General features: G+C 46.3%; 1 protein-coding gene across 9 annotated transcripts in view; it reads right to left on the bottom strand.

Moving 5' to 3' along the window:
- Positions 1-14,526, bottom strand: part of CALN1 (calneuron 1) — a 435,337-nt gene that overhangs the window by 114,245 nt on the left and 306,566 nt on the right. For all 9 annotated transcript variants that reach the window (XM_072943069.1, XM_072943070.1, XM_072943073.1 and 6 more), the window contains one exon: positions 5,361-5,473. In XM_072943069.1, coding sequence (XP_072799170.1) covers positions 5,361-5,473 — 113 coding nt within the window. The remainder of the gene's footprint in view (positions 1-5,360; positions 5,474-14,526) is intronic.

Below are 14,526 nucleotides of genomic sequence, written 5' to 3'. Positions count from 1 at the left end.
GCACCATTATCATCTGTTTTATTCTTCTCTAATCTGATAGGTGAAGACTGTTACCCAATTACTATTTTAATTGACATTTCTTAGATTTCCAGTGAGGCTGAAAACTGTTTTAGTACGTGCGTTGAAAGCATTTATCCGATAGAACTGTCTTATTCCTTATCCCATTTATCTATTGTCTATCTAGAGGTTTTCATATTGTTTCAAAAATGCTCTTCACATATATGTCTTAGACAATTCATTGTTGTATTTTTTCTTGCTTATTACTTTTTGAAATATTCTTTCAACTTAATAGTTTAATAGTTTCTGTTTATGATCCTTCCATGGCTTTACTGCTTAGAAAGACATTTCCTACTCAGAAAATTAGTTCTATATTGATATGTAATTTCTCCATGTTTTAAGAATAATTAAAACTTATCCTTATACAGACTAAAGACCGGTTACCCTAATGAATATGGGTAAATGAAAGACAAATGCAAATTACCAAGGTCTGAGCCAGATCAGTAAGCCCAAAGAGATGCCTGCCCCACACGCCCGGATCGCTGGAATCTCAGTGGCACTCAGACCTGAGCAGGCGTCAGTCCCCGGGAGGGCATACGGAAGCCCAGGCGCTGGCCCCACCCTGGAGGTTCCGATGCAGTGTTTCCGGGGTGGGGTCAGGGCGTTTGCATTTCTAACAAGTGATGCCGGTGCTGCTGGTTCGGGAACCGCACTTTGAGACCCACTGCTGACGTGAGTGAGTTCCCTACTCCATACTTCTCAGGCAGTCACATCGCTCTGGGGATTCACGCGCTCGCTGTCAGTCTGACAGGACTCGTGATGGGCACGGCTACTGAAAGCTGTTTAGGTTTCATTAGATGATTAAGAACTGAAGAACAGCAGCTTTGGATCCAATCCCTGACAGAGTGGCACGTTGACAAAATATTGCCGGGCGAACAAATTCTGTTGGTGCCAGATTTGATGGGAGGAGAGACTCTGCCTGCCGCAATGCAAGTTATCTCTGATAACAACAGTAAAGGTCCTGGTATTTGTAGGTCTTGGCCTCATGCAACAAATGCCTCACATGAATGAACGTGATTTCTTCTGTTTTATTTGCTTTCTCGGCAAGTTTTACCAACAGCCAACCTCATGGGACAGGTACCTACAGTTTTATGGATGAAAAACTGTATGTATTTAATAGGTATTTGACTAGCTGAGGACTATACTTTCTTTCTCTATTTTTTTTTTCTGATTATAGAAGTAATGCATGCCCACTGTGGAGATTTTGGAAAATACAGAAAGATATAGTCATTCATCATCCTATCACATACGAAACATCAGTGTCAATGTTTTGATGTATTTCTTTCCAGCTCCTTTATGCATAACAGATTTGGGGTCATACCTGTCGCTTTGTGTAGGGTTTCTTTCCTGTGCTGTGAACATAGAATGTCAAGTGCTCTCAACTGGCCACGAGTCAAGAATTTTAAACCCAGCTCCCGGCTGATCTCAGCCATGGCCCTGGAACCAACAAATAAAATGTCCCAAGCAAACACTGGGACCTGGGCTACAGAGGACTGGCCTTTGGATTAGAGCATGGAACAGTGATCAAGAGTCCAAGAGCAAAGTAGAAATGGAAACCAGAAAAGACATGAGGCCAGAGTAAGAATTTGGGATGGAGAGACAGAGGCCAAGCCGGGAGAGGTTCCCGGGGAGCAGCTGCAGGTATTGTACTGCACCTGCTGTGTATTAGCTCACCAGCTGGGGAGGAGTGGACGACTGGAAAGGATGCTGAGCAGGACTGTGGGTGGGGAAGTCAGTGTGACAAGCAGGCTTTGATCTGGGCCAAATCTGGGGACAGGTGCCCTGTGCACTTTTGTGTTAGGATAACTTGCAGTGTCTTGGACATAGCACACAGCTGAGAGAGAAGCCAGCTCTGATGATGAGCTTGCCCAGGGGCAAGCAAAGGCTGGGGACATTTAGACAACACTTTCGAGCACCCACAAAGACCAGGGAGTCCTGTGAGTTTCTTACTTCTTGATCTCTAGCCCCAGACACATTCCCACACATCTAGCACCATCCAGTGAACAGATCCTTTTGCTTAAAGATTACTGTGTTTCATTTCTTAAATCAGAAACTCTAAATGAGTGAAGTCCTAGTGAAAGAAGTTTGATTGTGAATAAGGCAAAAATCTGAGCCAAGGAGCCAAGGTGTTTAACCTGCACTGCCCCAAACCCACAGTAAGACACCAATGGCTCCACTCTCCTTGCTAAGGGCGAGACTCATTTCTCTCTTTCTTCAGAGGGAGAAGAGTTTAACAGAAGTGTTGGCTGGACCTTGGGACAGATCAACAGAGCTGTATGATCTCCTATGATCCCTGCCATTACCTTTGCCATCGGATGCTGTCTGCAAACTGTCGGCAGAGCACAGCTGTGCACGGCGCTGGAGGTCAAGGAGGAGAAAAGATGCAGGGTTGCGTGGAGACCCAGGTGAACCTGAGACGCAGATACTCTGCCACGTGGGCGCATCTGCTGCATTAGAGACACATTCTTGGGCACAAGTGGCCTCATGGTGTGCAGTGCGAGTGACAGATGGAACCAAGTGACTTAGAGGACCCCACTTTTCTGCAGTTGCAATGAACCAGAAGCATTGAGCTTGAAAGCCCTCCCCGGATCCTGGGTTTGGTCCCCTCAGCCTCTCCCTCCTCTCCTCTCCACCATTAACATACACCAAGTCCTCAGGCTGATTTCAAACACAGTATCACAAGTCCTGCTCAAATACATCACTGCAGTAACAGCAAACACACAGGATTTTGATGAATGCAGGGTAAGAAGACCATAAGAATTTCACAGGCTATTATTTGCTGCAGAAGAGAGAGGTTCTGAACTGGCTGCCAAGAAATCAGTGAGTCTCACACCCAGAGGGCCGAGTGCCCTGGGAAGACGAAGACTCTGCGGTGTGGCCCTCAGACCAGCCTCCTTGGGAAGGAGGCTGGGTTAGTAGCCAATGACATTCCACCTTCACTGATACTAATTTCCTGCAAAGAGCCAGGGGCTCGTAACTTTCGGGATGAGCACCAACTGATAAATAGCTGTTTTTTCGCAGAATCCCATTTGATTTTATTTTACCCTTGGCACTGTAGGCTAGAGCGCCAGTAAGGAGCAAGCACTGGAAGACAGATTTAATTAGCAAGATGAGCCTAGGGCCTGGTGGGATCACTTCTCAGAACACAGAGAACAGCCACGGTCACGGTTTTCCTCTAAGGTAGGAAGAAACCAAAGCCTGCAGAAAATGAAAGGCTGTGACAGCAATGTCAGATCGGAAGTGGAAGCCCAATTACAGAATGTTTCCCCTTCCTGGTAGCAAGTCTCCAAGGGGGCCCCCAGTGGCTCCTGCCTCCGTGTATTCACTGGGAAGCAGTCCTCTCCCCACTGAACAGAGATGACCTGTGTAACCGTAGGACACTGCAGAAATGATGAAGTTTGATTTCCAGTGATAGGCCATAAAAATCATCATGGCTTCTGCCTAGTACTCTCTTGGGTCATTTGTTTTTCTGGAAGCCAACTGCCATGTCATGAGGACACTCAAGCAGCACCATGGAGAGGTCCACATGGCGAGGACCTGAGGCCTACTGCCAACATCTACCATCACCTTGACAGGCACATGCGTTTGAGCCACCTGGAAGCACACCCTCCAGCCCCAGTCAAGCCTTCAGACGATCACAGCGCCAGCCAGCATTTTGCCTGCAATCTTCTGAGAAACCCTGAGCCAGAAACACCCAGCTAAGCTGCTATCGAATTCCTGATGCACAGAAACTGTGAGAGAGTACAAATTCACTGTTTTATGTCACAGGCTTTTGGGGTAATGTACTATGCAGGCATAGATCACTGATACAGCTTTCCAAGTGTACCATCCTGTCTGTTTCCACAGGAAATTGATTTCGTTCCTCATAGAAAGCCTTGTCAGTGTTCTCAAATGGATGGTCTTCTCCTTTCTAAAATACCACTCCCTCCAGACCCGTCTTTCCTCAGGCCCTAAATCCATTCCGCCAGCAGGTCCTGAGGTCCTTCCCTTTAAAGTAGACCTTCCTCGTGGTCACTGACTTTCCTTTGCTGACTGTCTCTACCTTTTTCCAACTCTCATCCTGACCGGCCCGGAATGCTCTCTTTCCTTTCTTTTCTCATTAACTCCCTCTCCTATTTCAAGGTTTCAAGCAAGTGCACACACTTCCTGAAGCTTCATCTGACCCCTCCAGACCACGTGTGTCTCCCATCTTGAACTTCTATTTGTTCTACTCAACACAATAGTTACTGAGAGCGTGCTGACTATATTGGGCGAGGTGCTGAGGGCACCACAACAATGAAGTCCCTGGCCACAAGGAGGCTACAGGCTAGTAACCATCACACCAGCTCACCACTTCTTTGTTCTCTTTCTCTTAACTGTGTTTCCCCAACCAAGTTCTTCAATAGTCAGGGCTGTGTCTTAAACGCCTTTTGTAAACCTCATAGTGACGACCAGACCACGGGGCAAGTAACAAGTTCTTACTAAGAACTTGGAGGTTACACGCAAGATGGGAAGCAGAGTAACACTAGAGATACATGTCAACCACAGTCCTTCTCTAGGTTAGAGAAAAATACATTAAGAAACCATGCTCTGTTTGAATGGCATTTCACTAAACAACAACTCAATTTAACTTGACAAATTATTTAAGTCAGATTTTTAAATAATTATTGATGAGCCATGCCCCAAACGCCACGATCACAAAATAATAGTCCTATTTTAAGATTAAGGAGCTAATATAAAAATGATGTATAGCACATTAATAATTTGAAGGTAGATATCTGAAATTTCCTAAGAGATTTTACAAGACAGAAATAGAAAAAAAATGAGAAGCATCAAATATAAATTTTTAGCTAAAACCATTCTGTCCTATTAAGAGTTTTGATAGGATCCAAACACACAAGGCAACCGTGCCAACTTCCCAGCAAGGATCTCCTGGAACCAAGGACACAGTGGGCACAGGTAACATTAGTGTCCTTTCTAAGTGACTCTTGTGAATCAGAAGTGGAGGAATCTCATTTCTCCAAAATGTAAAACTGTTTTTGATGTAAGGAAAAAAGAGGAAGCTATTTCACTCCTCCAAGCCAACCACTCCTGAGGTGGTTTCCTGATTTTTGGTCACAAAAGCCATTGAGTATAGTTTTGATTTCTTGTTCAGAGGACCCAGTATGGATCTCAACTTAGACGTCCTGTTTAAGGGATGTATGTCACTTGAGCCCAGAAGAGATCTTCATGTGCAGAACAGAAGCTCAAAAATTCAGAGTCAAACATTAATCTTACACACATGTTTACTGTCAAACTTCATCTTTAAAAAAATTCTCACTTACCTGCCAAAATATGCTATCTATTGTGTTTCCAAGAAAACCATCGCGACCTTCAGAAGACACCAGTTTGGGGCCAAGGATTGTCATGAATTCATCAAAATCCACCTGGCCATCCCCTGGAAGAAGAAGATACAAATACAAGTTGAAAACTAGTTGAAATTGACCTACCCAATGAAATAAGCATCTCCATGCTTTTCTCCTTGGCATGACCTCAGTCAATGAAGAGCTGAACCCATTACTGAAAATTGTGCAATATTCTTAAAACACCAAAAGAAATACAAGAAACTGGCAAGGACTGGCACCTCCAAGACAACATAGTCCTAATCATTTGTCAATATTTCTGTCTAAATACTCAACTGGTACCTCCCACTTAAATAGCCACAACCTTACACTTGCTGTGCCTTCTGGATCCCAGCTGCTTAGCTGTACCTGAGAGAAATTACAGCTCCATCCCTATCTCTTCCTTCATCCTCATCAATCATGCATGAATTTAGACATCAAAAGTCTTACTGGTTTCACTTCTTAAATACCTATGGCTGGTCTACCTTCCTTGTTAAATCAATTGCTAGTCCCTTTCCAAAACGACTGTGGTGGGAAAATGCTTCCAAGAATGAACGTTCCTAGTTACAGTTATAATGTTCCTAGTAAAATAGTTTGTGCCCTCACACTCTCCACACCACCTTCCATACAGTTGAGTTTACTTCCCCCAAAGCACATCTGATTATGTTTTATAAACTTCAACAGCATCTTTGACCAAAAATAAGGAAACCACCTCAGGATAGTATTCAAGTCCCACTATTCCTTTTGGCACTTTTTTGTTCCCCACCTCTGCCCCAAATGCCATGCTCTTTCGGAGTGCCATGCCTCTGTGTATGCTGTTCCCTCCATCCGGATGCCTTCTCTGTGTGTCTACCTAGGGAAGGCCAACCTGTTCTGTAAGATGGAGCATAAATACCATGTTCTCCTTCTGTATTTTTCCTGACCCTTCCTCATCTCACTAGACAGCGTTGGGCAAACTTTCTTCTGTCTCTCCAACTAACTTAATGTGTATCTATTTAGAACTTACCACCCTACATCTCAGTCACTAATCTGCATGCTAATCTCCCACCTGGCTTGTGAGCTCTGCAAGGTCAGGGACCCAGTCTGAAATGCTGTTTCAGACTGTTACCCCTGGTGAGGTCCCACAGTTCGTAAGAGCTTTGAAGCTCACGGGCATGAATCACTTTTTTACGAAGACCTCCCGAGACCGTAACTACAGTATGTCCATCAGACTGGGTCACACAAGCTCCTGGCCGTAGTGCAGTGGGCACCGCTCTCTCTCACTTGGGAGCCTGATGGGGTCGGGGGGCCACAGGACGCAGCAAAACACCTGCTTCTCAGCCCTGGGAGAACGAGGCCGCCTTTAACAATCTACATTCTGGGTAGGAAAGAGACCACCCACCTCTCCGAAACCTCCCCTCAGGGTGACAGGAGACCAGCCTGTGGAACTGGTACATTTCAAGGGTCCACAAGGAACTCTGGTCAAAGTCAGCAGGGCGTGCTCCCAGAGGGAGCCCTTGGCTGAGAACCCCAAACCCGAAGCTGACAAGTGGAAACGAAGCTCCAAACTACATCCTGGCCTCAGTGAAAGGGGCAGCTGATTCACGACTCACAGCTTCGGCCAGAGCGAAGGTGCTGGGGGAGGGGCCTCAGGACCCTCTGGGCAGTGCCGGCTGCAGCACAGGGGCCTTGGCAGAGATTTTCCGCTCCTTGGAGGAGAGGTCTGGTTCATGGGAGGATTTGCTTCTACCTCCTTAACAGAAGACATCCGGAACCTCAGATTTTTTTATCAGTCAAAATGTGATTCTCCACCCCCACACCCTTTTAAACTATCATTGAGCAAAGGGAGATTCCTGCAGGCCCACAGTTGGAAAAATAATCAAGGTGGGACTCCCTCACCTCTGTCTTTCCTAGGATTTTCTTAGTCCTGGTTCCTGGGTGTGTGTGTACATTGCACCTTCTCTGTAGACTTTCAGTATGTGAAGGCGCCTCCTGCTAACACACAGCTCACACCAGTCCTACAAGCAGTGCAAGGTTCTATTTGGATTTAGACTGAGGAAAAGCTCTCTTCAGCAGATCCTAGTCTAAAGGGCAAACAGGCCTGGGAACACCCCACAAGATATCAGTGCCGCTCCTAGAAGTCTAGCCTCCATGTCTCCACCCCCTCACTCCATCCATTGCAGAACTGAGACAAATACAACCTGAGAGAGAGGCTTTTCACTAAGTGTCTTATACGAAAACCACCTCCAGGATGAGGCAAGGTCTGGGAAGTCTGATGATGATCTTAATATCTAACATCCTGAGCACTCATGATGCAATGGGCATCATTTAAAGAAACTGCCACACCCTAGTTAATTTAAGCCTGCCAGCAGGCCATTCTACAGATGAGAAAATTGAGGCACAGAGAGGTTCAGTAACTTGCAGAAGCTCACAGCGGGGAGCAGAGCTGGGATTCCAAACCCAGCAGTCTTCGCTGTTGCTGCCTGGAGGTCGGGTGACATACGGACTCTGTCAGGAACCCTGTTTCGTCTGATCCTGTTACCGAGTCCAAACTGGTTCTCCTCGCCATATGACAGGCCAGTAAATACGGAGACAAGGTGTTGGGGCAAGGCATAACGACTTTATTTGGAAAGCCAGCAGACCGAGAAGACTGAGGACTAATGTCCTAGAGAACCATCTTCCCTAAGTCAGAATTCAGGCCCCCATTTATATTAAAAAGGGGAGGGGGTGTGGTTGGTTGGTGCAAACTTCTTGGTGTCGGAATCCTTTGTTCTTGCAGCTGTCCACGTGGGTCAGGTCATGCTGTTCCTGTAAACCTCCAACAGGACAAATGTTATTCTCTGTCCTGCAACTTTTCATCTCTATATGAATGGAACAGTGCTATACCCTTAAAGGTCAGAGCCCTGCGAATGGGCTGTCCTGTATATTTCAGGCCATAGGCAGCATCCTTTTACGAAAGGTGCAGAGCCAGTGTGACTCAACACAGGAGACAGGGCACAGGGTGAGAGCTCGAGGAACAGGTTTAACATGGAGTCAGACTTGCTCTTCCCTGTTTCGATCCCAGCATTCCCTGGCCCGGGGGTCTATGGCAGCCTAGCACAGAAGAGCAGACTGAAATCCAAGCTGCTCCTGGTTTAGCTGCTGGGTCTCAGGTCAGCTGCCAGAGGTCCTTCTTAAGCATTTTAAAGAGTGGTAATGAGCAGCAGGAAATATCGATTTAACATTTGCCCTGTGCCCGACACTGAACTCCAGGCCTTACGTATATCATCTTGTTTGATTCTGCTGCGACTAGACACCGCTCTCCCTGTTTTAATCATGGGAAGACTTCCGTGAGAAGAGGTTAAGAGTAACCAGGTCGAGGCCGCGCAGCTCACAGGCGCCAGCTTGGGGATCAGCTTGGAACCCCTGATGTCACCTCCACGTTGCAGAGCCTCCCTCCGTGTCCGAGGCCCCTGCATAATTCCTGGCCCAGACTCGTATCTCTCTTCAAAGTTTGAAAGTATAATGTGTTTTTCTATATGGGCATTTAGGCAGGAATTCAGCGGGAAATTGGGAGGATGGACTTTACGGACATGAATGCAAACAGCGGCCATTTGATAGCTATTTGTTCCCCAAATTGCCATTCTGTCTGCAGTCAGAGTCTCAGTAGTTCTCCTGGGGTGGTCAGTTCTCAGAGGATCCCAGTCTGCTGCATACAACCCTCCAGGTATCTGAAAATCTGAAACCCCTTCCACCGAAAAGAATTGGTCTGAGGAATGAGGCCCGTGTAAGGCCTTTCAGGGTGACAATAGGCTGGCATCTTGGATTCACATGTCCCCTAAAGACAAGGTGGGCGTCTTCTCAGACCTGCCACCTTTCACAGAATGCAAAGCTTCCTTTGGTCACATTGTTTTGCAAACCTTGAACAAGCAAGCAAGTGCAAAGTGAAAGAATGAAATTCACTCCTACCAGGCCTCATTCCCCCTCCACGGGCTTCCAAATATCATGATCCACTTAGCAAGACATGCAGGAAGCTAACCTGCCCAGGATGGCATCTGATTGCTTCCCACTGCTATATAAGTCAGAGTAATGAACTTGAACAAGGGCAGGAAGCCGCGGGAGGGCCGCGACTGCACAACATTCATTAAGACCAACCAGCTGAAACTTCCACAAAGAGGTAAGATAACGATAAAAATCCCTGCAGAATAAAAGGAAGGAAAGGCATGTACAGAAAAAAACGGTCCTAGAAGGGTGACAAGGAGACAGATTAGGAGGAAGGAAAAATGTCTGCCTGAGACTCTGTTCAAATCAATTGACTCAACTCCAAAGGCACGCCTGCCTGCACGGAAGAGATGAGAGGGTGATGTACAGGGGGTAACAGAGAGATGAACAGCTTATCCCCCAGGGGGTTGCAAAACGTCACCCAGGACAGAATCAAGTGGGGGCTGAGATTGACCTAAAAGCACTGAGCTAAGGCAGCACCAAGGCAGGGAGCAAAGGCTCCAATTAGGAGATTCTCAGTGGCTCGGCGGAGAGTCCTGCAGAGAGAAGGTTCTAACCAGCTGAAAGAGATGAGGTGAGCAGACTGAGCAATGGGGGAGGGGGTCAGCAGGAAGGATGGAGGATGGCAGGGAGCAGCAACTGCCCGCCCTGAGTGCTGGGTCGACGGTTCTCATGGGAAGAGAGCGGGAAGAGATCAGCCCTGCTTGTCCTTGAGGCAGAGTCAGTGGCAAGTGTCCGAGTGGGGAGTGAGAGCATTACCCACCACCAGCTCCCTCTCATGCAGTTCTTCTGCCTAATGCTTCAACTTCAACCTCAAATACAGTGTCAGGGGATGAACGGTGTCCTCCCCCACCGCAAAATTCATCGGTGGAAGCCCTAACCCCCAATGTCACTGTATTTGGAGACAGAGACTTGAAAGAGGTAATGAAGGTTAAATGAAGTCCTAAGGGGAGGGGAGGGCACAATCAGATTGGTGCCCTTCTAAGAAGAGGAAGAGACATGCAAGCACCGGGGAAAGACCGCGTGAGGGCGCAGCCAGTGAGAGGGCAGACGTCTGCAAGCCGAGAACAGAACTGCACCGGACGCCAAGCCTGCCAGGACCTGGATCTCGGACCTCTAGAACTGAGAGAAATAAATGTCTGTTGTTGTGGATGTCTATCAAGGGGAAAGGTGCATGGGGTGAAGTCTGGAAGAAATCAGGCACAAATTTCCAGAATTCTCTCCCAGTGGAGTCAACAGGAGGTGCTTAATTTCCCCAGAAATGTGAAGTGGCAACAGACGTGAAATCCTGGGTACCAGGAGAGCTCATTAGAGTCTCGCTGTCCAAGGTATTTATTGGGAACTAGTCATGCAGGCACTCTGTCCCTGGCACGTACTAAAATTCAAGACTCCCAGAAGGGATGCAGGTGCTTAACAGAAACCACACTGTAGGTACAGCTGAGGATCAGTGAGCCTCAGCTCTTATCTCTTAGGAATGATGGGAACCCTCCCCAAATCCAATGTTCCAGACCAGCCAAAGACTAACTGTGCAAGCAAGACTTCTTAAGGACAGCCTGTTGCGTTAACACTTTTTTGCACACATTTCTACCTTCATTCTAAGTTCCTGAGCCATTGAGCTAAGGCCACAGAAATCTATCAAAACCAATATTTATCCGTAGAATAGGAACAGATGCCCGGCTTCTCACGGTTCCAAGTCCCTGCTGTAGATCCATCAGCTGCTGGTGACACAAGGTAGGGTCTTCCTAGATCTGCGAGGCTTCGGTCTGTGCAGCCCCGTGGCTCTGCCAGGACGCTGAAAGGGCTAGCTCAGTCTCTTCCTCCTCTGCTTCTGTTCACAGAACTTTCCGTACATCAAGTCCTCCTAGTTCCTCGTTCCTCATCCTCACCCTGTTGGTCAAAGCCGAATTGAGGCCTAGACAACCCTGAGCAATGCACCTGCCTCCAGCAAGCCAGTGTCCCAGGAAGCCTGTTTCCCACGGGAGCTGAACATTCAGCAGAGTTTTTACATCTGTTATAGAACACAGAATAATGGACCTAGAAAACACGCTTCTCCTTCTACTGTACATTCGAATGGGAAATGTCAGTGGACCACAGTAGAACAAAAAAGTCAGAAGGTAGTAGGGGTCAAGGCAGGGGTGGTGGAGGCTGGTGGCACCTCCCAGCACTGCCACTGCCCACTCTCACTTCTCCTCCAAAGAGGAGCAGGAGCTAATCAATAGGGCGGGCTCTCAGGCAGTGTGCAAAGTTCGTGCTCACAGCTGGGGCCCATTTCCTGGGATCATCTATGCGATAGGTTCATCAGGCTTGGTCTTGCCAGAGGAAGCCCAGCCATCCTACGTCCTCTCTTATTTTCTGCCTGGGGACACAAGCCATGAGCAAGAATGAAGATGAAGGGACATTTTATTTCTCATCCTACTGCTCTTATGCACACGTCTCCCTTGGGGATCCACATGCAAGAGAAACTGACAAGACAAGACAGACCATGCATCTTGCTAGCACCAAACTCACCTTGTACTCCAACAGCAGCAAGGTCATTTCTAACCTTCAGAGAACAGTTTTGACTTAAGAGTTCTGAGAAAATGGATGCAATGACTGCAGAATAAGCTTGACGTCAGGATTAAGAAGAACAAAGACACTGAGCATCTTTTTACAGAACTGTTGGCCGTCTGGATGTCTCCTTTGCAAAAATGTCTATTTAGTTCCTCTGCCCAGTTTTTAATTGGATTGTTGGGGTTTTTTGCTTATTGAGTTGGATGACATTGTTTAGGGTCCATACTCGCAACTAGTCGGGAAGTAAGTCCTGGAGATCTAACACACAGCCATTGATCGCAGCCAACAGAAGTATACTATAAAGATTAAACTTGCTAAGAGACTAGATCTTAATTGTTCCCGACAATAGGAGAAAGTAATTATGTGACACGACCTGGTAATCATACTGCAGTATAAATATATCAAATTAAGAAAAAGAACAAAGATAGTTTCTAATGTGTCTTTGCTCAACTTTCCATTAAAGAGTCCAGGAAACTAGAAAAAGACCAAAAAACAAAAAAATCACAGAAGTTCTAAAAGCTGAGGCTACCCATCAACCACTTGTAAAAATCTGGGGAAATGTTCATCGACCACAGCGCTAGTGAAGCAGGTGGAGAGAGAAAACGGGTGGTCTGCGCAGGCTGCACTCTCAGAAAGGGAACTGAGTACCCATCAAGAGGTGGTAGGAAGAGCCATGAGCACGATACACGGTCCTCCCCAGGCTCGGAGACCCGGACTCTGCAAAATCTAGAAACCCAGGCAACCAGTTCCCGAGCGTGCGTGCTTGGGTTGCTAGGAAGCCTGGCGCCTTGTCCTCGTCTCTTGTCACCCCTGTTCTCTCCTTCCCTGGTCCTCCACTTCCAGCTTCCATTCGTAGGCACAAGCCCAGCATATCCCACAGGCAGAGGTTCCAGCATCGGCCAGCATCACGCTGCAGGTGCCAGTCTCTGTGCCCTAAGCAGAGTGGAGACAGGAGGAACCCAGAGTGTACTAAGTGTTGGGAACTGTTGTCATATTTTAATATACTGCTTCTTGATCATGATTCTTTAATCATAAATGCTTCTCAGATTTAGAGAATTGGTGAGCGGGAGCAAGAAAACAAAAACCCTGTCCAGTCCTCTTTTACTGAATACCTACTAGCCACCAGAAAGCTGCACTAGGTACTGCCCGCTTCTAGCCCATAGCTGGAGTATTCTGAAACCCAAGTGGGAAAAGAAGGCAGTCCATGACACCCACACATGCTGGTGGTGGGCCAATACTGGGACCCAGGTCTCCATCGTTAAGAATTGAAAACTAAGGGGAAAAAAATAGGGATTAGTCCAAAAGAGAAGAGAAACATTAAACTGAATACCCAAAGAAAAAAATTTACTTCCGAAAGTCACTCCCTGTCAGAGACAGGAGGAAGCCTATGGCATGCCTGCTTTGTATTCCCAGTCTGACAGGTGAGAACAGCCCTATGCCGGCAAGAGGTGGTGCAGACCTATGAGGATGAGGCGAAAAGACAAGAGGCTGAGACACAAAGGAAAGAAGGGGGGCCCGGCCTCAGCAGGGAGAAAGTGTGAGGACACTAATGATGCTCTGGCCAAGTCAAGTTGGGACCTGCTGGCAGTGAACTGCAACTCCTAACTCAAGCCAGCAAATAGGTACCCGAACCCACTGTGTGAGAGCCATCGTGCCAGGCCTGGGACGTTGAGTTCTCCAGGGTGGAAATGAGCAGGCTACATTCTCCTACTCAAACCCAAAGAAACTAGGACTTCACAGTAAATTCTCAAGCAGAAATCCCTGTATCTCTCTGGAATTGAAAAACACTCTCTTAACCAATGAAAAATACAAATTTGAGATAAATTTTAAAGAAAATGGCAATGAGAATACACTGTAACTCAATTATGTAAGTATTCATCAAAGCTGTCCTCAGAGGTAAATTCAAAGCATTTAAAGTAACTTGGTCATTTTAAAAGATAAAAGGGTGGGAAGGAAAGAAAACATTCAAAGAAACATTTAGAAAAGAAGTGAGACAAAAAGATAATAGAAGTAAGGATATAATAAAATTGGGGTAAGGGCGGACTTAATTAACTGGGAAATAACACGAACAGATGTGGTAACCACTGTATTAAAAAGCAAAGAGCGAATTCTTTGAAAAGAACTATAAAATACATAAATTACTGGCATATCAAATTTAGAAAGATTCAGATCAAAATGCAACTGAGAGGGTATGCAGAAACAAATACAGAAGAAATAAAACTCATGAAATACTTTGTATAACTGAACGCTAACAGATTTTTTTTTAAATGGTTGTGAAACTAGTGCTTTTACGGAAAAAGAGTAATTTATTGGTAGTTATTTAAGAAAAGGTAGAAAAGCAATGGAATAAGATACAAGAAGTTGAAAAGTAACTTAAAAAAACCCAAAAAGCTTCTCAAATAGGAAAAATCACATCCAAGTTTTTTCATGTTTTCCAGAAACAGATACTCCTCATGTCACATAAGCTATTCCAGGATGAAAAAAAGAGGACGTGTCAATATGATTCTGATACCGAAATACACAAAAGGAGAACACTGGAGACCTCACTTACAGATACAGACAAAAATCCTAAAGCCTGAACTGGAAAATCTCATTTAAA

The sequence above is a fragment of the Vicugna pacos genome, chromosome 18 (genome assembly GCF_048564905.1).
Source record: "Vicugna pacos chromosome 18, VicPac4, whole genome shotgun sequence".
NCBI classification, from domain to species: Eukaryota; Metazoa; Chordata; class Mammalia; order Artiodactyla; family Camelidae; genus Vicugna; species Vicugna pacos.
The sequence above is the reverse complement of the archived record's forward strand: the minus strand, read 5'-3'. Positions and strand labels throughout refer to the sequence as shown.